General features: G+C 31.9%; 1 protein-coding gene across 1 annotated transcript in view; it reads right to left on the minus strand.

Annotated features, from left to right (window-relative positions):
• LOC145268858 (DNA ligase 3-like) overlaps positions 1–23,728 on the minus strand; it is a 362,228-nt gene that overhangs the window by 12,957 nt on the left and 325,543 nt on the right. Inside the window, 2 exon segments of the mRNA XM_080124552.1 lie at positions 10,408–10,480; positions 12,304–12,395. Coding sequence (XP_079980678.1) covers positions 10,408–10,480; positions 12,304–12,395 — 165 coding nt within the window.

Here is a 23,728-nt window from a genome sequence, read left to right on the forward strand (position 1 = left end):
CACAAGATAACCTTAGGATTTGATGTTGGTGGTCCTGCAAATTAAAGCATGTTAATTCCAAAAGCCACACATAAAAACAACAATCAACTCCTCTGGTCAGGTTCTTTCCAAGAATTATATTGTCAGAACTAGATAATTACAAAGTAAAAAAAAAAACTGTACAAATATACAATGCCGTGGCAACAAAAGATGGTTAGTTATATATTTATACAGCTTCAAGGCAACAGTCAGTTGGAGAAAAACCCTTTTTCGTATACTGAGAATAGAAATGTTCCCATTGCTCATCCTTTAGGAAAATAGGAACATTCAATATAATTCTATACATAATGATTATTATGCCTATTTTTTTTTAAACAATTCTAGATGCAACTTACTTCATTATAAATCAATAAAAATGCAGATATGTTCAATTTTGGTGGCGGAAATAAAGTACCATATATATATATATATAACATATACTAATTTCAAAATCACAAACCACAAAACTATTAAAATACACAGATCTAGAATATTGCATGCCTAATCAATACATATTGTAGAATGCTATATCCAAATGTCAACTCTTTACACAATGGACTTCTAAAATAGTATCCTCAAGAAAATGTGATAATTTTATGCAGTATTTTTCACTTTGTTTATCATGGTGATGTAATTAAGTAAACATACATGTTCAACATCAATAAAAGATAGAGCTACATGTTATCAACAATAAATGAAAAATTTAACAGAACTGAAAAAAAAAATACTAATTGTATAAACAATAAGTATTTCTTTGCAATTCTGTTAAATTCTTCACTTAGCACTGATCACATTTATCCATTTGAGGTGGTTCCCTCAACCTCTTCCACAGTCAAACACATACAGAGAAAAAACTTTAGTTGTCCTTCAACGCTTGTGACACAGATCACTTGTTTTGCATTGTTTATTAAATTGTTAGGTGAAAGTACAGACTAATTAGAAAAACATCCTCTCCTCCACATGTTAAGAAATTGATTTCCAAAAAGTTCCGCATAAATACTACTGTTTTTTTTTTTGTTTATCTTATTTTTGTATTGGCTTTGTTCAAGTTAACGCTATGATTGTTTGCAAATCATTTATTTCTGGTTTGTGCAGACCATTCTGCTTTACGTTGAATGCCCAAAAAAGTCCCTTCTGATTAATGTTTACCAGTTTTAAAATGAGCAAATGAACTTGGTTGTTTATCAGAATAACAGAATATTTTTTTAATTGGTAAACATTAATCAGGACTTTTTCATGGCATTTATGTGAAGCAGAACGATTTACAGAAACTGAAATTTTTTAATAACAGATTCGTTTATTTTTTCATAAGAGAATTTGGGACACATTTTTTTTTTTTTACTACTTTTTTTTTTTTTTTTAAATAAAATGCAACTTTGTGCAAATAAAATTTTGGTAAATGTTACCTTTAACAACAACACAGAGAACTGTAATTTGGTTCTTTATAGGTTTTTCGCTCCCTTAAGAATGAACGTGACATTTAAATCCACTGCAAATTTATAGTTTTGCTGATAGAAGACATTATCTTTTTTCTATGTAATAATGTTATGATCTTACGTTAATGTGGCTATGTTGTTTGGTTTACAATTTCTCAAATGTTTTGTTTTTAATAAAATTTAAAATTCTTCTTTTGTTAGCAATGTTATAAAACTTTGTTACATTAAATAAAGTAGTTGGACATTTTTTTTTTATTCCTTTTTTCATTTCATACAAAAAAATTAATAAAAAAAAATGACCGAATCTCTTAGTTAAATGGAGTTATCCCCAAGTGACCTAATATACAAAAGTGCCAGTAAATCCCTTGTAAACAATCACAGTTTTAATTTGAACAAAGAATGGTTTTTGTTTATTTTTTATTTACATAAAACTCATTTATTTTGTTTCACTTGCATTCCATTATTATTCTTACATAATAATTGTCATCAGCCATGTTTTTTCTTGGCCATCGATTGTAAATATTACAAGGAATTATTGATTTTTTATTAAATTATTAACATTTGTTTTTATTTTATGATAAATAAGTGATTTGATTTATGTAATCTGGTGATTTTTTTTCACTTTATATTTTTCTGTAATCGCATAAATTGTTTTTCTCTTTTGTATTTATGTAAAGAAGATACCATGCTGAAATAATGTTATTTAGAAACCCACTCTCAACATGTGGAGGGGAGGATGTTTTGTAATTGTTCTGTACTTTCACCCAAACATTTGATAAATAAAAGATACAGTAAAATGTGAATTTAACCTGAAAATATTATTAAAAAAATAGCACGGTATCTTCACAACATAAGCACTGCATCTTTTTTTTTTATCTAAATTAATTTATTTAAATAGGATTATGATTTAAACTACCTTTTTTAAAAATATATTTTTCAAGTTAAAAACAAAAATTACTCGGGAAAGAAAATTAAAAATGTTTGTTTATTTTCAGAACATTGATTTTGTTCCAAACATTGTAGGTATGAGCATTTCCTTTTGCCTTGTGCATTTAGGCAAATAAAGCCAAGTACATTTTTGTTAGCATCATCTGATAGGAAATTGAATTAACTTTAATTTAATATCATGTTTGCCATGATTTTTATCAATGGTTGTTTCATTAAATTAAATGATACAAAAATGTTGAAAACGAATTACACATTTTCTTTTGTAGATTTGTTGAAATTTTTATATGAAAATAAAGATCATTGTTTGTTTAATTTGATGCTATTTTCAGTGTTTTTTTAATTAGTTCAATGGCGGAAATGTGCAAGAGTTTTAATTTATAAGGCTGTCACCAGTACCTATTATTATTATTCCATCTTTCAGTTTTTTGATTGAGGAATTGTACAACAAATTGCAACCACATGTGAACCGAAAATAATGTATTCTTTATCAATTATATTCTTGTTCCTCATTTTGGACTCTTGCTACCATCACATATTTATTTTTCTGGTTTAAATACTACATATTTTATTGAGATAAATTACTAATAAGATATCAGACATAAGTAATTTCAATCTATATCTATAAAAGTGAAAATGTCTGTGTGTACACTTCCCTACCAAATAACTCTGTCAATTTTTGGTCTACAGACTTGAAATTTGACATAAGGGGTACTGAGATTTGGGAAAATCTTTTTAATCGGCTTTTGGCCAAAAATTTGGCTGTCAAGGGGTCAAAGTCCAATGATTTGACCTTTGAGACTCTACCAAACCCCTCTGCCAATTTTGGGCCTAAACACTTGAAATTTTAGATGTAGATTACTTGGACATGGATCTAACTTTATAATTTAATTTGAGCCCAAAACAATAAATATTAAGGAGTCAAAATTATTTTAAAATTGACATACCGCGATCTCTACCAAATTACTCAGCCAATTTTGGATCTAAACATTTGAAATTTTACATAAAATGTATTCAGACATAAGGCAAGCTTTTTAATTGTTTTTTTTTTCTGAAAATTTGGCTTCCAAGGGGTTAAAGTTCAAAAGATTTTACCTTTGCGATCTCTAGCAAACCATTAAGCCAATTTTGGGTCTAAACATTTGAAACTTTATATAAAGGGTATTTAGACATGCAGCAAGCTTTTTAATCAGTTTCTGGGCGAAAATTTGGCTGCCAAGAGGTCAAAGTTTACAGAGTTGACCTTTGTAAACTCTACTAAACTCCTCTGCCAGTTTTGGGTCTAAGCACTTGAAATTTTAGATGTAGGTTACTTGGACATGGGTCAAACATTTTAATTTGAGCCCAAAACAATAAATGTTAAGTAGTCAAAATTGGGGTCAAAGTTTAAAAAAAAATTGACGTCTGCGGTCTCTACCAACTTTTCTCTATGGTAGTTAAGGAAGTAGTTAGAAAGGCATTACTGTACATATTCACACTTTTTAATATATACATATGCACATAATCTTATGAACAGTACATAGGGCCCGAGCAAAGTCAGGCGGAACTGCTAGTACATAAAAAATTAATATTAACAATCTTCAACCATTATGGCAACCAGTTTCTGCTAGAAGTATTTTGATGTCGATCCCCCAGAATAATAATACAGATGTCTGAAAGTTATATCAAACCATAATATCAAGGGATGGCAAATCAGCAAAAACTTTTACAGCAACTAATATATTAAACCTATCTTAGAAATGTTCATCTAGAAGAAGCAAAAGTTGAAGATAAGAAAAGGAAACACAATGAATATTATTATATATGTATGTACATTCCAGGAACAAGTTGTAGCAACTATGAGCCTCCAACAAAACACCAAACTATTATAGAATCAATATTGGCTAAGAAGAAAATTTGGGATATTAATGACCACAGGTCACAAGAGATTCATTATCTGATAAGAGAAATCATTGCTGTTGATATTCCACCACATTTTGTAACATCTGAGGATTTTACTAAAAATGTACAACCAAAATTATGCCTGATCAGTGTACGACTGACTGCTCCTGCTGTTTGTCATATAGAAACAATGTGTAAAGTTGCTTGAATCAGCAGGAGCCGAATCAGATATTTAGTCATGCCAGATTTTGGTTGTATGTAAGGTGCTTTACTAAACATGTACGACTAAATAATGTACAATTATTTGTTCCTGCTATTGATTTGTTATTAAAGCAACTTCGACACAAATGAACTACTGGGTTTGTCAGCACAAAATATCTGTTGTAAATATTATTAAAATAATCAATAATAAAATGAATTTACTCATAAGTTTCAATCGAGAGGTTATTTTTTTGGCAAATATATTTTAGATTCATATAAGAAGTATTTACAAAAAATAAATTTTTTTTTTTAATTAATCTCTCTTAAGGCAGATAGTAAATACATAAGTATTTATTTACATGATGAACTCCTTAAAAACTGAAACAATTATTTTTTTAATTCTTTGTGCCACATTTTTCTCGTTTTTTTTTTGTTAAAAATTTTTGTAAAACAATAAATAAGTTTTTTTTTAGATTAGTTGTGCCTTGATTTTACTAATTATGCATGATTTAAATTTAAACTCTATATTATGTACGTCTATTTAAATCCTAAAAGGCTGATTAAAAATTTTTTAAAAGTGGGACACTGAATTGAAAAAAATCTCAGTCTTTAAGAATTTTGCAAAAATAATCACAACTGTTTTATTGTTTATTTTAATAACATTTTTTGCATGAACATGCTCAGTAGATCGCCCGTGTAAGAGGGAATATCTCAAATATCAGGAATTTTTTTAGTAAATATCTTTTTAGGTATAGACTTAAAAATATATTTACCAAAAACAACCTCTCAAAACTTCTGAGTAAATTCGTTTTATTATTACAAGATTGTTTTATGATATTTTACACTGATGAACCCAGGCGATCACCTGTGTCAAAGTTGTTTTAATCAGTAGCAGTGGTAATTAGTCATACATTGATCGCACATAATTTCTAGTTGTACATTTTCAGTAAAACCATAACATCTTCATTGGATTTAAAAGGCTTATTGCAAAACTTTTGTCCAAATTACTGTATTTCATCAAAAATATACTTCACTAAAAAATAATCTATATAAATAAAACAGTAGACGTATCTGTGCATGTAAATACCTAACAGGTAAACAATTAAACTATTGGTCACATAGCATTGAAATTCTCAGGAAATAATATTCATGCACCAAGGGTAGTTTATAGCGAATATTTTTGCTTACATGCATGTATATCGCATACAGGCAACGGCAAATTTACATGTAAAATGTTTATTAAGCATTAGCTAACATTTTGTTGTTTTGTGCGCATGCGGGTACATTTGTTTTTTTTCTCAGGCTGGAACACTCGGTTCATTTTAATTTCAATTCTAACTGATGACACGAGCTCATTTTTTTATGTTTTTGTATTAAAAAAAAAAAAACGAAATCATACGTACATTTTACTCGCAGTTTGAAATTTGTAAATATGAAAACAAACCTATATATCTTAATTTCAAACATTATTTTAAGACGGAGGGGGGGGGGCTCATGGATTACAGACAGTGCTGAAATAATGTTATTATTTATAAAGCCATTCTTAATATGGAGAGGGGAAGGTATTATTTAGACTATTCTGTACTTTCACCTAACGATTTATTAAATAAGAAACTGACATGTATTATCTCTATTTTTGTTTAGTATTAGTTAACATTAGGATCTGTTTCTCAATCCAATTTCTTGATTAGTTTATTGTAAAGCAAGTGATGCCTAATCACTAACTGCACTTTGAAACATTTATTTTTTGAGTAGCATGAATTTTAAATCAGGTGCTTAGCATGAATTTTAAATAAGGTGCTTCTACAGTGTAGTACGCATATTTAAAAAATACAAACAATTTATAATGAAATCATGTATTTAGAAAAACTGCTGAGTCATTTTCCGGAAGTGACGTCATGTGTTAATGATAGGGGTGGGGAAGCACAATTATGTGGCTTTAAAAAGTACTCTGGAGGCTGCGAGGGATTACCAAACCTTCTTTTTTTAGGTGAGGTTGGGGTGTGGTGAATTAGTGCCTGTTCATTCTCCCAAGCATTACCACCACTTTTTCTGTTTATGGAGAGGGGGGGGGCAGTAGATGATTTCGCGTCAGAACAGATACTACACTTTGATCTTAGCCAAAAGGCCAAGTAAGCATAATAGTTTTCTACCAGGCATTAACACCTTCTAAAAAAGAATAGAAAATAAAATACATTTTAAGATAATAGGGGTTAAAATTATGAAAAATTAATGTCAAAATTAGTAACATATCCAGGAATTATGAAAAATGATGAAATGTGAATAAATCGATTGGTGTGTTTGTAATGAAATAAACAACCTAGACAATATATCAAAGTCATTATTTTCGTAAAGGAGAGGGTTAAAATTATGAAAAATGATTGTCAAAATTAGTAACATATCCAAAAATTATAAAAAATGATGTGATGTGAGTTAATAGATTGGTGTATTAGTAATTAAAGAATAAAACCGGACAATATATCAATTATTATTTTCGTAAGGGGGTGGTGGCGATAATGTGGGTTTAAATTATGAAAAATGATTGTCAGGATTAGTAACAATCAAGAATTGTGAAAAATTATGAAATGTAATTGTGAAAAATTATGAAATGTGAGTTAATTGATTTGTGTGTTTAATGAAATAATAAACCTAGATAATATATCAAAGTTATTATTTTCATAAGGGGGTGCGATAATGTAGGTTAAAATTATAAAAAAAATGACTGTCGAAATTAGTAACATATCCAAGAATTATCAAATGTGAATAAATCGATTAATGTATTTGTAATAAAATAAACAATCTAGAGAATATATCAAAGTTATTATTTTCATAAAGGGGAAGGGCGATAATGTGGATTAAAATTATGAAAAATGATTATCGAAATTAGTAACATATCCAAGAATTATGAAAAATGGTGAAATGTGAGTTAATTTATTGGTGTTTTTACAATGAAATCATCAAATATATCAAAGTTATTTTTGTAAGGGCAGCAGGCGATAATGTGGGTTACAATTATGAAAAATGATTGTCAAAATTAGTAACATATCCAAGAATTATGAAAAATGGTGAAATGTGAGTTAATTTATTGGTGTTTTTACAATGAAATCATCAAATATATCAAAGTTATTTTTGTAAGGGCAGCAGGCGATAATGTGGGTTACAATTATGAAAAATGATTGTCAAAATTAGTAACATATCCAAGAATTATGAAAAATGGTGAAATGTGAGTTAATTTATTGGTGTTTTTACAATGAAATCATCAAATATATCAAAGTTATTTTTGTAAGGGCAGCAGGCGATAATGTGGGTTACAATTATGAAAAATGATTGTCAAAATTAGTAACATATACAAGAATTATGAAAAATGATTGTCAAAATTAGTAACATATACAAGAATTATGAAAAATAATAAAATTTGAGTTGATTGATTCGTGTGTTTGTAATGAAATAATAAGACCAGACAATTTATCAGTTTCTGTAGGTGATCAACAATATTTTTCTGAATTTTCAATGTTAACTTTTGGGAATGACGTCACAGTTGTAGTGGTGAGTAGAAAGATATATGATTATGTTGCTTTTTAACGCTTTTTTGGGTTCTCTATGAACTAACAAACCTTCACTTTTGGGGTGGGGCTGGAGAGAGTAATATCCATTTTGGGGTGGTTCAATCTCCCACAATGTCATATTCAAAAAATATGGAATAACTATGGAATCATATTCCAGAAATGACATCGTTTCTCTTACTAATGTGTTGTTGGATGGTGTAGTAGTAAGGGGGGGAAAACTATATTTATATTGAAAATTGTAGTAAATAAAAGTTGTCTAATGATCATTCGCATCAATGCATTTATGTAATTATTTGGAAAATCTGCTGAGTTATAGTAAAGAAATGATATCATTTCACTTAAAATGATGGTGTCAGTAGTAGGGAGGAAAAGAACACAGTAATGTTGAATTTTGTAGTGAAGCAAGAGTTGCTTAATCACACAGCTTTTCAACATATTTGTTTATTTGTTTGTAAAGCCTGCTGAGTAATCTTCCAAAAATGATGTTTTTTTCCCAAAAAATTTTGTTGTCGGTAGTGGGGAAAAAATGAAACAGAGTAATGTGGAATTTGATAATGAAGCAAAGGTTGTCTAATCACTTAACTGTGTCAATGTATTTATGCATTAATTTTAAAATCCTGCTGAGACATCTTCCAAAAATGACATCATTTTTCTTACAATAATAGTGGCGATAGTGAGGAAGGAAAGAAACGCAGTAATGTTGAAATTTATGATGAAGCAAGGGTTGCAAACTCATTAACCAACACAATGTATTTATGTATTAATTTGAAAATCCTAATGATCCATCTTCTAAAAGTGATTTCAATTTTCTTAAAATTATGGTAGCCTTGGTGGAAAGAGAAATTATTTCATATATGTTGTACATTACCTGTCGAGAGTATGTTAAATTGTTTTATATATGTATATAAATTACCCGTCCAAAGGTAGGTGAACATATTTTAAATATGTGTTGTAAATTACCCATCCCAAAAAGATAATATTATTTCATACATGTGTAATAGCCGTCCTAGGGCAGGTAAAATATTCTTTTGCTCAAAATAGCAAATGATACATAAACATTAAAAATTCCTCTCATAAAGCCTCCTTTCTGAGTTTGACAGGTCATTAGTTTTCAAATGACTTTAGGCTATGCTTAGAGTTGTTCCATTCCCTGGTGCACACACAGGTGCAAGAATAAGTGAAGAACTGCACAATGTTCTGAATGAGTATTGTTCTAAATATTAGATTGTTTCCATTAAAAAATACAATTTTTACAATGAAAAAAGTAAAGCAAAATATGTATTCATAAGCGAAATGTTATACAAGGGTAACAAAGTGTATTTTTTAAGACATCTACTTCTATTGGAGTTCTAAAAATAAGATACCAATTTTGGGGAATTGGAGGAATGATTGAAATTATGTGCAGTTTTGTTTCATCTTAAGACATTCAGACCAGGAAAAAAATGTTTTTTTTACAAGTACTATTGTATAAACGTTTTAAAATTAGAACAATTTAAGAAAAAAGATCACCATTGCTTACCAATTATTGAAAAAAAAATTATTTAATTCAAAACGTTTTGGAAATGAAAATAAAAATAAGCTTTACAGTTGCAAAAATCAACAACTAGTTAACTAAAAACTTTCATTTCTATATAAAGGCAACAGAAACTGTTTTACATTCTAAACGTTCTAATTATGTCTAATTTAAAATAACAAAATTAACAAATTGCAAGTCAAGTCTTAAGGTGACTACCTTGGTGCTTCTTCCAACTAGTGGGTGCATTGGGTGCCACCAATTGATGGACGAACTCATCGCTTGGCTGGTACAGCACATGACCGAACCTATGAAGATTCCTTTTCAGCAGAGTTTACTCCAGGCCAAGGATGTTACATCTAGCATGTATGGTAAAGTTAGGGATCCAGTTGGAGAGGCGAACGCGCAGGATACGGTGGAGGTAGTAGTAATCGAAGACTTCAAGTTTATGAAGATCCTCTCTTCGCAGTGGTCAGGTCTTACATCCGTAGAGAAGAATTGTTTTGACCATGGCCTCATAGATCCACAACTTCATGGAACATCTTATCTCTTTATTCAATAAATACATTATTCAATATTTTATAAAATATGTTTTAAATTTAAAATCCTTTTCAACCAGCAAATTTATTTTTTTTTTGCTGACATCTAATTAGAATGGCTCATTTTGAACTTTCAGGGAAGAATCTTACATTTCCTTCAAAGTTGTTGATATTTAATCCAAATAAAATTATTAGAACTATTCTAAATATTCAAGTTTTATTATTGTAAAAATGTTTTTGTTTTGTTTTTTTGTTAATTTGATATATACAATAAAGTGTTTGAATAACAAAATAAAACAATTACTTACATTAATTCCTTTTATGATGACAATGTGAGTGGCCAGTGACTTTTGAAACTCTGATACAATTTCACCATTAAAAGTTTGAAGAGTTAAGGAAGAAAATAAATCAAATAAAAGATTCTGCATTTATACTTAGTGCAACATTTTTTGGTTGGAAGGTAGGTATATTTATTGAGTTTTTTTTTAATGTTTTGTCCATTTCATCTTAACATTACACTCACAGTTCTGCTCCAACCTTTCAATTATTTATTACATTATTTTTACACAATTATTTTTGAAGTTTAGATCATTTTCAATATCTCATGTGATTTTGATAGTTGTACTTTAATATTTTTCACTATTACGTTTTAATATGATCACATCTATTGAGAAATTACATTCATTTTTTGTAGCATATCAATCATGAGTGCAAACGCTTCATAAACTTCTGATTCAAATGATGTACTTTTATCTTTTATTAAAACAATATTAAAAAAAGTATTTTATCTTTAAATTAATCATGTGATCAAGTTAAACTTCTGATACAAGACCATTATCTCTATCTCTCTATATATATACATATATATAAATTAAATTAAAAAGATGAGGAATAAAAGTTACATAGAACTATGTTTAATAATCAGGTCAATAGGGATGAAAATGAGAGGAAAAAGTAAAAGAAACTCTTTAGGCCATGGCATTTTGAAACTAAATGCTTCTCATCAGACAAGGAGAAAAACTGGCATTAAAACCAGCTTGCGAACATTTAGATTAGAACTAAAAAAGTCGAAACAAAAAATATGGGATGAATTGATGAGGAACAAAGAGTGTTAATAAAGGAGAGGGTAGAACAACGGGGAATAAAAAAGAAAAGAGGAAGTAAAAAAGAGAAACATATAAAATAGAAAAGAGAGAAAGAAAAAAAAAGAAAAAAATGAAGTAAAAAAGGATAGAAAAATTCAAAACAAGAAAAGATAGTCCAACCAAAGTTCTTAGAAAAGTAAGTCAGGTGTGATGACAATAGTCTAATAGAGGTGGATTCGAAAATAAACTTTAAAGTAATGAAGTTTTGGTAAGGCAATCCTCAATAGAAATCTGAGATTGTACTTCCTTTTATTCCTCATATTTTTAATTTAATTAGTGAATTGCTCCTCTTAACTGAGTACAGCTCCTACTATCTTGATAGGCTTGCTTTATAAAGAAAATAGTTTTTTAACTCATTTATATATATATATTCTTTTATTATTAATGAAAAGAGTAAACATTTTTGTTTTAAAACAGAAAAATATGATTTCTTTTAATTAATGGGAAAAAGTTAGATTTAGTGTAAAGCAGTAACTTAATTTTATAACATATACAAATAATATAAAACTATTGGGATCAACATGAATAATTTATAAAATTAATGATCAGCTGAAGAAAATCTGACTTAGATTCATGTCTCAATAAATTTATATGACATAGCAAATATCTGTCTTCAAATTGTGTAATATCATCATTGCACATCATTTAATGTAAATAATTTGGGAAATGAAAAACATGTATTTTTTTAAATTTTATTAAACTATTGTGGATGAGATTAAAAAAAAAAAACATAAAATATACTATTTGCTTTGTTTATAAACCAAGAGATTTGTTTATAATTGAACCTAAAGTAAAAAAAAAAAAAAAAAAAGACTGGAGTTATATGGACCTTTTTAATCAATTTGTATTCAATTTCTGTCAAAGATCAACATTAGTCTTCAGCAACAACTTGACAAGATTACATTATTATTAACTTAGCGCAAATATTTGTTATAATCCCATGAATAATAAATAATAAAGTGAAAACACTTTTTAAAAAAATGTAAAAGTAAAGTTATACATACAATAAAACATTTTATGTAAGATTATAGAAAGAGAAATGCAAAGAAAAAAGGATATGCTATGACAAATCGGGCCAACTTTTCATAGTCTTCAAAATTCTTTGGAATATAGACTTTCACATCTGTAAACACATCTGGTAGTGAATTGCACTGAAAATGGAAATTTGAATGGCAATTTTTTTAGCAATTGGCAATTTGAACAATTTTTTTTTTAAGAAAACATGGAAACCAAAATTCAACATTTCATTCCAATGATAAAAATAATTCTTCAAAATGAAGACTTATTTTTATCATAGAAAGCAGTTGTGAAAATTGAAAATTCCTTAAAATATTGAAAATGGTGAAAGTATTTTTATTTTTAATGAATATAATAATAAATGATATTTAAAAAAAACTTTTTTACAAGAGCATTACCACTTATCAAGACTTAAAGGCTACTTGAGGATAAAATTAATGAGTGACAGGTGGTCAGTGAGACAACAGCATAGTGATTGGTAGTAAGTTGGTTATAATGTAATTATTAAAGAGAGCAGCTCAACAAGAACTTGTTTCCAGTGAACTTGAAGATGACCATGTTGTAGTCAGCTGGAAAGCAGGCACATGGTAGAGTTCTGCAGGTAAGCAGTTCTAGAAAAGAAGTTTTTTAGGCCCATATAGAAAGTGAGGTAAATAGTTGGACGAGTGCTTGCTGCAAAAGTCTTGCAGGTTTGGGGGCATCATAGATTGAAGCTTACTGCATCACTTGCCATGAAAATAATGAGAGAGTAAAATAAACTTGAAATGTCTTTTGTGAGAAAGAGGTTACAGGGAGGAGAAAAGGACACCACCTGCTAGGTTTTGAATTATGTCAAGGCAGGAAAAGGTGCTCCAAGCAGCTTCTCTCCAGATATGGCAACAGTTCTTCATTTTAGATGAGAGCCATTCATTTCAATTCAGGCAAAGTGGTGATCAAAATGTTAATGGTGAATAGATAGAAATTTGGTTAAGGTCAGAGGAGAGAGATTCATAGAGATCTTGATCATTTCTAGTGTTTAAAGTGTTACCATAGATGGTAGTGTTGTCTGCATATATGTCGACGAATATATAATTAGAATGTGTCTGCCCAGCGACAGCTACTTGTATGAACTCTTGAGTTGGAAGCCAAGTTTAGTTTCAGAAGAGTTTCCAATGGATATTTATTCTATAAAAGTCCTGGAGATGACGAATTCTCAGTTCCGGACTTTATAATTTTGCAGCCAAACAGCAAAAAATCCTTCTCGTGTTGACACGTAAAAAAAGAAAATATCCAACATTGCTAAAAAAGGTTTAATTTTTATGGAGCAATTCTGCTTTCTGATTGGTTGATAGCAAAACGTGAATTAATTTGATTTGTCAGTTCCTAGCAGCAGCGTTTATAAATAGAATCTCCCAACTGTGAGGGACCATACCCCATTATGACTCCAAAATATTGCAAGGCCATCAAAAACAAAGGATTCCATGGTTAAGACATTTTAAGATATTTCATAGCTGGAAATCTGTGAAGTAGATATTTATGCCAAACTATATGAAATGCCTTCGATATCTAAAGAGCCGTTTCATTCATCAATAGATCCACTGATTCTGTGTGAAATTACAATCAGTACATCAGCTGTAGATTTCACAGGATTGAAACTATATTGCTTATCACTGAGTAGATTGTTTCTGCTGAAGCGGTTGATAGCTTTTTCAAGGATTCAAGCAACATGCTCATGACACACAAAAGACTAATTGGTCTGTCTGAAATGCAGAAGAGTATTCTCCAGTATTTTTAAATACATGGTAGACTAACAAGATTTCTCCTTTATGCAACATTTTAACAGCTTTGCGAAAATGGTTAGTTGGTTGGTTATTTTTGTTTTACAGCATATCAACTATTTTTGGGTTATTTAATGCGGATTTGGGAAAAAGGTTTTTATTCTACAAGTTTTTTATGTCTATATGTGTTTGATTTGTTTTGTAGAAAAAAATGTTTTTTTATTTGTTTAACCAGTATATCCACCTTCTTTAGGTTAGTTTGTTGTTGGTTGGTTTTTGTTTTACGGCATATCAACCCTTTTCGGGTTATTTAATGCCGAATCCAAAGATTTTAAAGAAAAATTTTTTAATAGAATATATTTGTTGTTTTCAAGTCAGTTTCTATTTAACCCATAGTTGGGACCCTAACAGGTACTACCACTCTGGGTCAAAGTGGACCTGGGAGCAATGGTAATTAAAGGGTGGCTCCACACTCCCCAGAGCCCGCAAGCTGGGGCCTCACCACTGGATATAGTTTAAGGTCATATCCAGGACCCTTTAGGTTAGTTAATCCTGTATATAAATTTAAATTTTTAGATGCTTTTGGATTTGATTTTCGCTGAGTATATTAGAGTAATGTTTTGAATATAGTTTGTTATTTGATGGCATTTATATCTTATGGTAAAGATTTGCTCTTTTTAGGAAGTTTAGAATGGTTTTAGGGTTTTCTTTTTTGAAGAGTTCTTTTAAGTTTGTGGCCTTGTAGTAGTGTTGACGAATTTGCGTGAGATTATAGCAACAAGTGAAAAGTGTTTCACTGTATAAGGTTCATGACATGGTATATATTTAGAAGGTTCTTCACTTTTTAGTATGAAGGAGTGAGTTATATATGTGTGTCCTACCCGGATATGTGATAAGACAACTTCTTCTTTACATGATTTTCTGGTATCTAGTAGGTTTTTTGAAGTATAAGTGTAATTTGGAAGAGTTTGTTGTTTTGGCAATTGTTCCAGTTTTCTTGCCATTTCTTTGTAATAAAATTGTTTATTGAAGTTTTGCAGTCCATCTATGGAATTTTTATGTCATTTATTTGGAGTTTTAGAAAATTTTTGGCCGCCATATCAGCTTTTTCATTTCCACAGAAACCATAGTGATAGAAGAAAGTTTTGTGTTGTATGATAGAATGGACCCTTTGTAGCAGTTTGATTAGTAAGGGATTGTTTAATTTTTGATTTTGTAATGCTTCTAGTACTGATAATGAGTACAAATATTATAAATTTCTTGGAGTTTTGGTTGGTGATAATATCTAGAGTCAGGTTTGTGGCTGTCATTTCTGCATTATAGATTGAGGAGTTATTTGGTGACCTTTTCTGAAATAGTGGCACATCCCACTTTGTTTTGATCTTTGGAACCATCCGTGTAAATGCGTGTTCAATTGGGTAAAAATTTAGAATGTTGTTTAGTTTTTCTCTAAAGTCTGAGGGGTGAGTATTGGATTTATTAAATATTGTCAGGTCTAGTATGACTTTAGGTTGATTTAACAGCCAAGGTGGGAGTTCTGTGAAATTTTTCTCATGAATGCTAATTTCATTGATCTATTGAGTTGTCTGTAAGTGGTTTTATCATTTCTTCCATGTAAAGATCAAAGGGTTAAATTGGATTTTCTTTTTTTGAATAGATGTGTAGTGTTGGGATTGAAATTGTGGGGTATATGTGAAAGGGGAAAAAAAGGTACCGTTTAAGGCTAGGTTATGGTTAGAAACAAAAAAAAAACAAAAAAATAAGTAATATACGCCATACCAGGCATATCTGCATCGGTCTTTCGGAAAGAAGAAGGAAAGGATGGCTAGCTCATTTATATACCCGAAGGGCATCTTGGGAAGGCAGGGTATGATGGGAGAAGCTATTTTTTTTTCTTGTCTCTTCCTTTTTTTTTTTTTTTTTTGATAGGAGGGTATAAAAGCTGTGAAAAATTCCCTGGAAGTCACAAAAAGAAAAGAGTCGTGCACATCTTCTCTTGAAAAGTATTTTGTGTTGCTGACGTTCAGATTGTGCGGTGTGACATTAGTGCCGAGAGGCCAGGTGTGGTCAATTGGAAAAGAAGAGGGCAGAAACGTGCTGTTGTCGAGCGAGTGACTCACTCCTTCCCAAACCCCAGAACCGAATCCTGATCGTAACCTCACAGAAATGTGTGTAGTTGGGACAGGTAGAACTTTTTGGGTTCGATTTCAGTTTTAGATAATATTGTAAGCCTAATTTTTCATGTCTCAATTTTAGTGGGGATTCATAGGATTCAGCTTTCTATCAAGGAGGTTTTGAATGTCCCCAAAGCAAGTCTTAATCCTGTGTCATGGATGGGGTCCAGAATTTAAGATAACTTTTTCTGGTTAAACCATATATAAAGCTTCTACAGTCTAGTTTAGCTCTGTTAGGTCCACCTAACTAGAAAAAGAGTTATTGCCCTTGGACTGGCAAGAGAGTTGTCCCCCTTGGCAAAGATTGGAGAGTCGGCCATGACATTTCAGAGATAAACAACATGGTTTTTGATCATTAAGCATCCAGCAGTTCACCTACTTAAATCTCTCTTAAATTGTTAAATAAAATTGATAAACGTTCCCCCTGGTTTTTGCATCATTTTACATGGATATTTCAAAGACAACCTACATTCCAAACACGTAACAAGCTCTTATCAAGGTTCTATATAATTTTAGGAGTGATATGAGCAGTCTGATACCCACTCAGTATTTGCTATAATCCTTAATAGTTGTTGGGTTTTGAAACATTTTTGTTTTAAATATTTTAAGTGAGGCATGGAGAAGAGTTTTTTGTCAAAAATGAGTCCCAGAAATTTATGCTGATCGGCTATTTTGATTTTTGTTCCTTTTAAGTTGAGAATAGGGTCATTGTGCATTTTTCTATGATTACAGAAATGGGCACATTTAGCTTTGATTGCCGAAAATTTAAAGCCATTTTCTGTGGTCCATTGTGTTAGTTTGTTTAAGCACATCTGTAGTTGGCGTTCTAAGGTATGAATATTTTTGGATCTATAGCAGATTACAAGGTCATCCACAAATAAGGAGCCATTTATCTTATTGCTTAGATAATTTACAATATTATTGATTTTTATATTGAAGAGCATAACTGATAAATTGCATTCTTGTTGAACTCCTTCCTGTATTTTTGTGTCTGATAGGGTTGGTCCGATTCTTATAAACTTCTATCGGATAGAAAATCTTTTATCAGGATGGGTAGTCTGCCTTTAATCCAAGATTGTATAGGTCTTTTATTATACCTTGTTGCCATGTTGTATAATAAGCTTTTTCTAAAATCCAAAAGGATAAATTCTAAAAGATACCTATTGCATATTCTTTTTTGATGAATAAAGGTTTCTAATCGGATTATGTTTATTGTTCCTCTTTTGTTCTAAAACCATCTTGTATGTTGGCAATTGAGCCGTTGGTTTCCAGATATCAGTTCAGTCATTTATTTATCATTTTTTCAAATGTTTTGCTAAGACAACTTGTCAGTGCAATTGGTCTGAAATTCTGTGGATTTGAACTGTTTCTCTGGCTTAGGGATGGGGATCACAATAGCATATTTCCAGATATTGGGTAGTTTTCACTTAAATCATATTTTGTTGAGTGTGTTTAAAAGATGTGTTATTGATTTGGGAGAAAGTTGTTTCAGACACTCATAATCTCATCAGCACCAGTAGCTGTATTATGTGCTTCGTTTATGAATTTTAGGAGTTCATTTTTTTGTAAAAGGATAGTTGTATTCTTCTTTGTTGTTTGAGTTGAAATTTAATTTGTTTATCTTTTTTTCTGTATCTTGTTTTGTCTTTCGGAAAGACTGGCTGTAATTTTTACTGGAGGAATTGTTTTGAAAAGTTTCGGCAGGAAGATTTGCTATATTTTTTGTCTCTGTTATTTTATTGCTTTGTAGAAAATGATTTAAAGGGGAGAGTAAGTTTTTGCTCGAAATTTTCCTTACCATGTTCCACACTTGTTTGAGGTTTGTATTTGAGTTTATTTTATTTATATAATCTTTCCATGATGTCTTTTTTGCTTCTCTGATAACTTTATGAGCTATTTCTTTTTTTTGCTTAAAAAAGTTTAGATTGTACTTTGTTAGTTGGGAGTTGAACTTTCATAAAGCAACTTTACGTTGGTAAATTGCTTTTTGACATTCCTCGTTAAACTAGAGGGTCTGTTTCTTGTTGAAGCCTGTGTCCCTGGTGACAAATCTTTTTTTGTTTTGGGGCTTTTTGATTTACTGTCTTCTCTGTCTTTCTTGGCTAACAGTTTCAATTAGTTCGAATCTACTTTCATTTTCAGTTAATACTAATTTTGTTTTTTGTTTAATTTATGGTTTTTGGAAGTAGGTTTTTGATTTTCTTGTTCTATTTCCATTTTGTCTGATATTGCATGTTTACTTTGAACATCTGCTTTTGTCCTTGTTAGTGACTTGGATCTGTCATGTTTTTGGAGTTAGGGGTGTATAGTTTCTTTAGTGGTTGATTCTCCAATTTTGTTGAGAATTTTCGATTTCTTTTGTTTTGTCTCCATTTGTGCTAAGTTGTTCATTTCTGATTTTTATTTGGCTGTTAAGATTTATTTTTAGTTCAGATAAAAACGATTCAATTTTCTGAGTATGTTTTTATTTCTTTTATGTTTGGAGTTTCTAGGGGGTGGTTTAGACTATTGTAGTTGTGTATTTTGTTTGCTTGTTGTGTTATCGTTGCATAAGTTTTTTGTAATTTATTATTTCTTTATGGGTTTCTTGGTAGCTTATGTTTTTTGGATATTTGATTGTAAGGATTTCTTTATCTCGCTTGTATATTGCACAATTTTTGGAGCGAGAAGGGTGATTTTTTAGGCAGGGTATACCTTTGGTTTCTGTTGTTTAAAGTTAAGAGAAAGGAAAACAGAATTTTTACCATGTGTGTGTGCATCAAGCGGGGTCAGGCAAGAAAGAAAGAGATCAAAGATGGCATCTGTAGTTTTATGAACAGTGGTCTCGTAAAGTCTCGCAAAATCACGCCACACATGCAAATGAGGGGAATTACAGGTTGTATAAAAGCAGCTGAAGTCGAGAAGTACAAAAGAATTTGTATCTTTGACGATTGTCGGTGATTGTTGGTTTTCAAGCCACGTGTTTGTTGGTCCATTGCTATGATTTTTCTCGAGTTGAAACCAGAAAAACCAGCTATTTCAGCTATGGCCATCAGCCTGAACAATATGATAAAACCGTTGAGTAGCGAAGGCAATGTGGTGGCTTAGCTAAAGAAAATGGACCTAGTGGTCAAGCTCCAAAAGATAGGCAATGTTGCCACAGTGATACCGTTGTTCCTGGAGGGGAACACGCTAGTTCTATACTTGGAGCTGAATGAGCAGGAACAGGATAACGCTAACGCAAGTCAGAATGATCCAGGCATTTGCCGAGGGGGCGTTTGAGGCATTCAATAGATTAAAAGAGATGAGGTGGACTGGCAAATCCATCAATATGTACGCTAATAAACTTAAGATTAGTGGAGCTGACGGGAATTAAGATGTAGGCAGCGAGTCATGTGGCCAAGATGGCGTTCATCACTGGGTTCCCAGAGAAGATTTCCAAGAGTCTGCAGCAGGTTCCGAGTGTCGAAACCTTGGAGGTGAGCGAGCTGCTTCCAACTGTGAAAATATTAGTCAGCACCCAACCCTCTGGGTCTGTAGAAACAGTGGCAACAGCATGAAAGGATGCGAGCAGAAGCCGGCCAAACCACAAGGTGTATGTTTTGATTGTGGGGTCCCGCACCTGTGAAGAGACTGCAGGAAGTTCTGAGAAAGGACAGTGTGCCACAGATGTAACCAGTGTGGTCACATGGCAGTGAACTGCACGAGTCCGGGAAACTGGCAAAGGGGAGCCAAAGTGCCAGCAGCTGGCCCGACTCAAGAATAATGGCACGCTCGCAGCAGATGCCCAAGTGGGAGATTGTGATGGAAAGACGTCATCGTGGCCCTGATTGATACTGGCTGTACCCTTTCTATGGTGCACAGAAGCCTGGTTGGAGGATGGAAAAGAAAAGACGAAGTAGTGGCATTTGATGTGTCATGAGTAAAGTGTCAAGGGAGGAGAACCGTCATGATTGAAATTGAGGATCACCGGATTGTCGCCGACCAACTAGTGCCTGGCATCCAAACAATTGTCAGAATGGACATAATATGCTGACTCAATAACTTAATATGATGTCACAATCAGCAGCGATGGAGTGAGATTCGGACAGAGTGGGTTAACAAAAGGATCAAAGAGGCAGGAGAAAAGAGATGAATATCAATCGGTGATCTGGATTTACAAGCGGAATTTTATGGGGATCAGTGGACAATGGAGTGATGTGGAAGAATAAAATGCTGACACTAACAAACAGGGTGGCATGCTACAATAATTCACTCAAAAGAGGAACAAGAAAGGATTTTGAATGAGAAGTGGACAAATGAATTGATGCATACTGTTGCCATGAATGAATAACATTGAATCGGGCATCTTGCCATTGATGGCCATTCTGCAACCAACAAAAGGGAAGTCAAACCAGTTCTCAATTTCTGAAAGTTGAACTAACACGTTGAGTGTCATACTGGAGGTGACGCTGTAGATGTATTCAGTGAGATTATTAGAGAATGGATGCAAATAAACAGTGTGACTACGTTGGTCGATTTAAAATCTGAAAACAGACTCTGCCACTGTATTTGCCTGGCCAAAATCGATGATGAAGGATAAGGACGAAAGGGGCAGTGGAGATGCTGGTAAAACACAGACTTGGTATGTTGGCTGAATTGATGCAGGAGTTTTCTCTTAAGCTGCACATTATCATGGTGGCCTCCTAGAAGAACAGGGCAGATGTTCTCATGAGAGCGAGAAAAAGGTGGCTCATGTCAAAAAAAAGAGGATGTTGCTGAAGTGTCAGATTAGGATAATGTTGGGGTGCAAGAGTTGCATGATTTGCAACATATGGTGGTAGAGAGGCGTTGTACCTGGTGAGAAAAATCAACCCGAGTGTCACCAAGGAACAAGTAAAGCAAATGGTCTTTCAATTCTTCAGAGCTGCCTATAGACCTAGTGGTAACGGGATTGTAGAAAGAAACCACCAGACAATAAAGGCAGTGGCAGAAAGGGAGCACCTCACACAATCAAACTGTCTACTAGTATAATATGTTGTCTAGATCGGGCCAAGTGCAAGAGACAGCTTCACACCTGTCAATATTCACATACTCTTGGAGGCATTAAATTCGGGGATGAAGTATGGGTGAAGCCCCCAGGAGCGCCAAGTACCACACAGTGGAGCAGAGGACGCATAACCGAGAGTAATACAAGCAACAATATTGTGGTAGATGGGGTACTGAGACATATTCTCGACATCATGCCGGTGGAAAGTGATGTGGAGCAAGAGGATGGCGACGCACCTCACAGGCCGAGTATGAAAATACGACTGCTACAGTGGATGACGGAGTACAAAATGTGATCTAGAGATTGGGGAGCATGTTGTTTAAAGTTAAGAGAAAGGAAAACAGAAATCTTACCGCGTGTGTGCATGAGGCGGGGTCAGGCGAGAAAAAGAGAAATCAAAGATGGTGCCTGTAGTTTTATGAACAGTGGTCTCGTAAAGTATCGCAAAATCATGCTGCACATATGCAAATTAGGGGAATTGTATAAAAGCAGCTCGAGTCAAGAAGTATGAGAGAATCTGTATGCTTGATGATTGTCAGTGCATGTCACATTGTTGGATTTCAAGCTACGTGTTTGTTGGCCCATTGCTATGATTTTTCTCGATTTGAAACCAGAAGAACAGTTTCATTAGGACAGTCTTCTTTGTGATTGAAGTCTTTTTGACTGCAATTTCCACCTGTTTGGTTTCTTTGACACTGGTCTTTGTTATACCCAAACTCTTGCCATTTATAGCATTGTAGTGGAATGTACTGTTCTACTTTGGTTCTTTCATAACCTATATGGACTGTCTCTGGTATTTCGGGAGAGTTAAATGTTAATATGTAGGTGTTTGTGTATATTACCTCTCCAGCTTTTCTTTTATGATTCTTTAAACATCTGTGACACCTTAGCTTTTCAGTTCCGTTTTGATTTCTTCTGCTGTGCATACAGAGATTTCTTGGTTTCTTATAACTCCTTTGGAGTAGTTTAATGTTTTATGTAGATCTGATGCTTGTTTCGTGTAGTCTTTGTGGTTGCAATAAAATTTTAGTTTATTTTGTACTTCTACCAATATTGTTCCGTTTCTTAATTTTTTGGACATTTTGCTTCATATGGTTTTTTGGATATCTTCATTTATTCATATCTTCATACAGAATCTTTGATTTGATTTGGATGTTTTATTTGACGGCATATCAATTATTTTTAAATTATTGATGTTAGGACCTGCCATTTTGGAAAATATTTTTGTGTTTCAAGTTCTTTATATCTTCAGATATTCCTTCCCAGTGCCTGTCTTAGTTGTCCTGCTCCACAGCACATGAATCCTTTTGGAATATTTTTTGTAGAATCCATTTATTGCATTAAAGTTGTTGTTTTCAAGTTCTTCGTATCTTCAAACAACTATACATGATGTTTGGTTTGGTTGTTTCACAGTACATCAACCACTTTTTGGTTATTCATGCCAAATTCAGCAACTTTATATAGCAATACACACAGTCCATAAAACACTTTGGATAATCACAGATTACAAAGAGGTTCTACGAAAATCATTATATTTTGAAAACCAAAGCACTTTAAGTCCTCAAAATACCACCATTTTGTTTGGAAATGAATATACTTTCAAATGAATTAATAAATAATAATGTACATCAAATATTTTAAGAGTTTTAAGCAAATAAAGTGATAAAAATGTTATCATAAAACAGTGTTTTCAGTAAGATTTTGTAAATGCCTGTACCATATGCGTATAAAGAATTTTGTTATGAAATTTGGAAACTAATCAAAATAGATGTCACTTTTAATAGTTTGGTGTGTTCGAAATACTTTTGACCACTTGTTTTTTTGTTGTGGTAAACAAAAGACTTCAACATTGAAAATTCAGTATTGAAAATTTTGAAAATAATTTTCTTCGGACATCCACTTAAATAAATAAATCTTTTTAATGTTTTATCCATTAAAAGTATAATTGTAGCTTGTTTTCTCTTATGGTAGCGAGCGATTTAAAATCATGATACCTGGAAAAAAAAAATCAATCTATTTTAAAAACAGTATCTAAAAACTATCTGTAGCAGGAGCAGCAATACTATCAGTGATAGTACGATTGTAAACAAACATTTTTTTCTTTAACTTTTTATTCCAGAAAGAATTAAAAATTAAAAAAATGAAAATATGAATATAAAAAATGTTCTTACATATTTATTTATTTATTTTTTTTGTTATCAGAACATAATTAGCTTAATTAGAGCTATCCATTTATCAGAATATATAATTAAAGCAACCTCAACCAGTCCGGTGTTATTTCTGCTCAAATTTTAAAAATATTTATATGGTTGAAAAGACGAGGAAATAAGCTTTGTAAATATGTAACTTGCATGCACTTTTATTCATTGCATTAGTTTTTAACAGTGATTTGTTTTGAAAAACCGAAAATGTGAAATTATTTTTTTGGTTCACGTGTGCGAGCGGTACCTCCCCCTACCCCCAATATCTTTTTTTTCGTCTTTTTTACAATTTTTTTCAGCGGATGATAAATGAATTGATACTAATCT

Source organism: Euprymna scolopes, chromosome 4 (assembly GCF_053919585.1).
Source record: "Euprymna scolopes isolate OS-2025 chromosome 4, ASM5391958v1, whole genome shotgun sequence".
NCBI lineage: Eukaryota > Metazoa > Mollusca > Cephalopoda > Sepiida > Sepiolidae > Euprymna > Euprymna scolopes.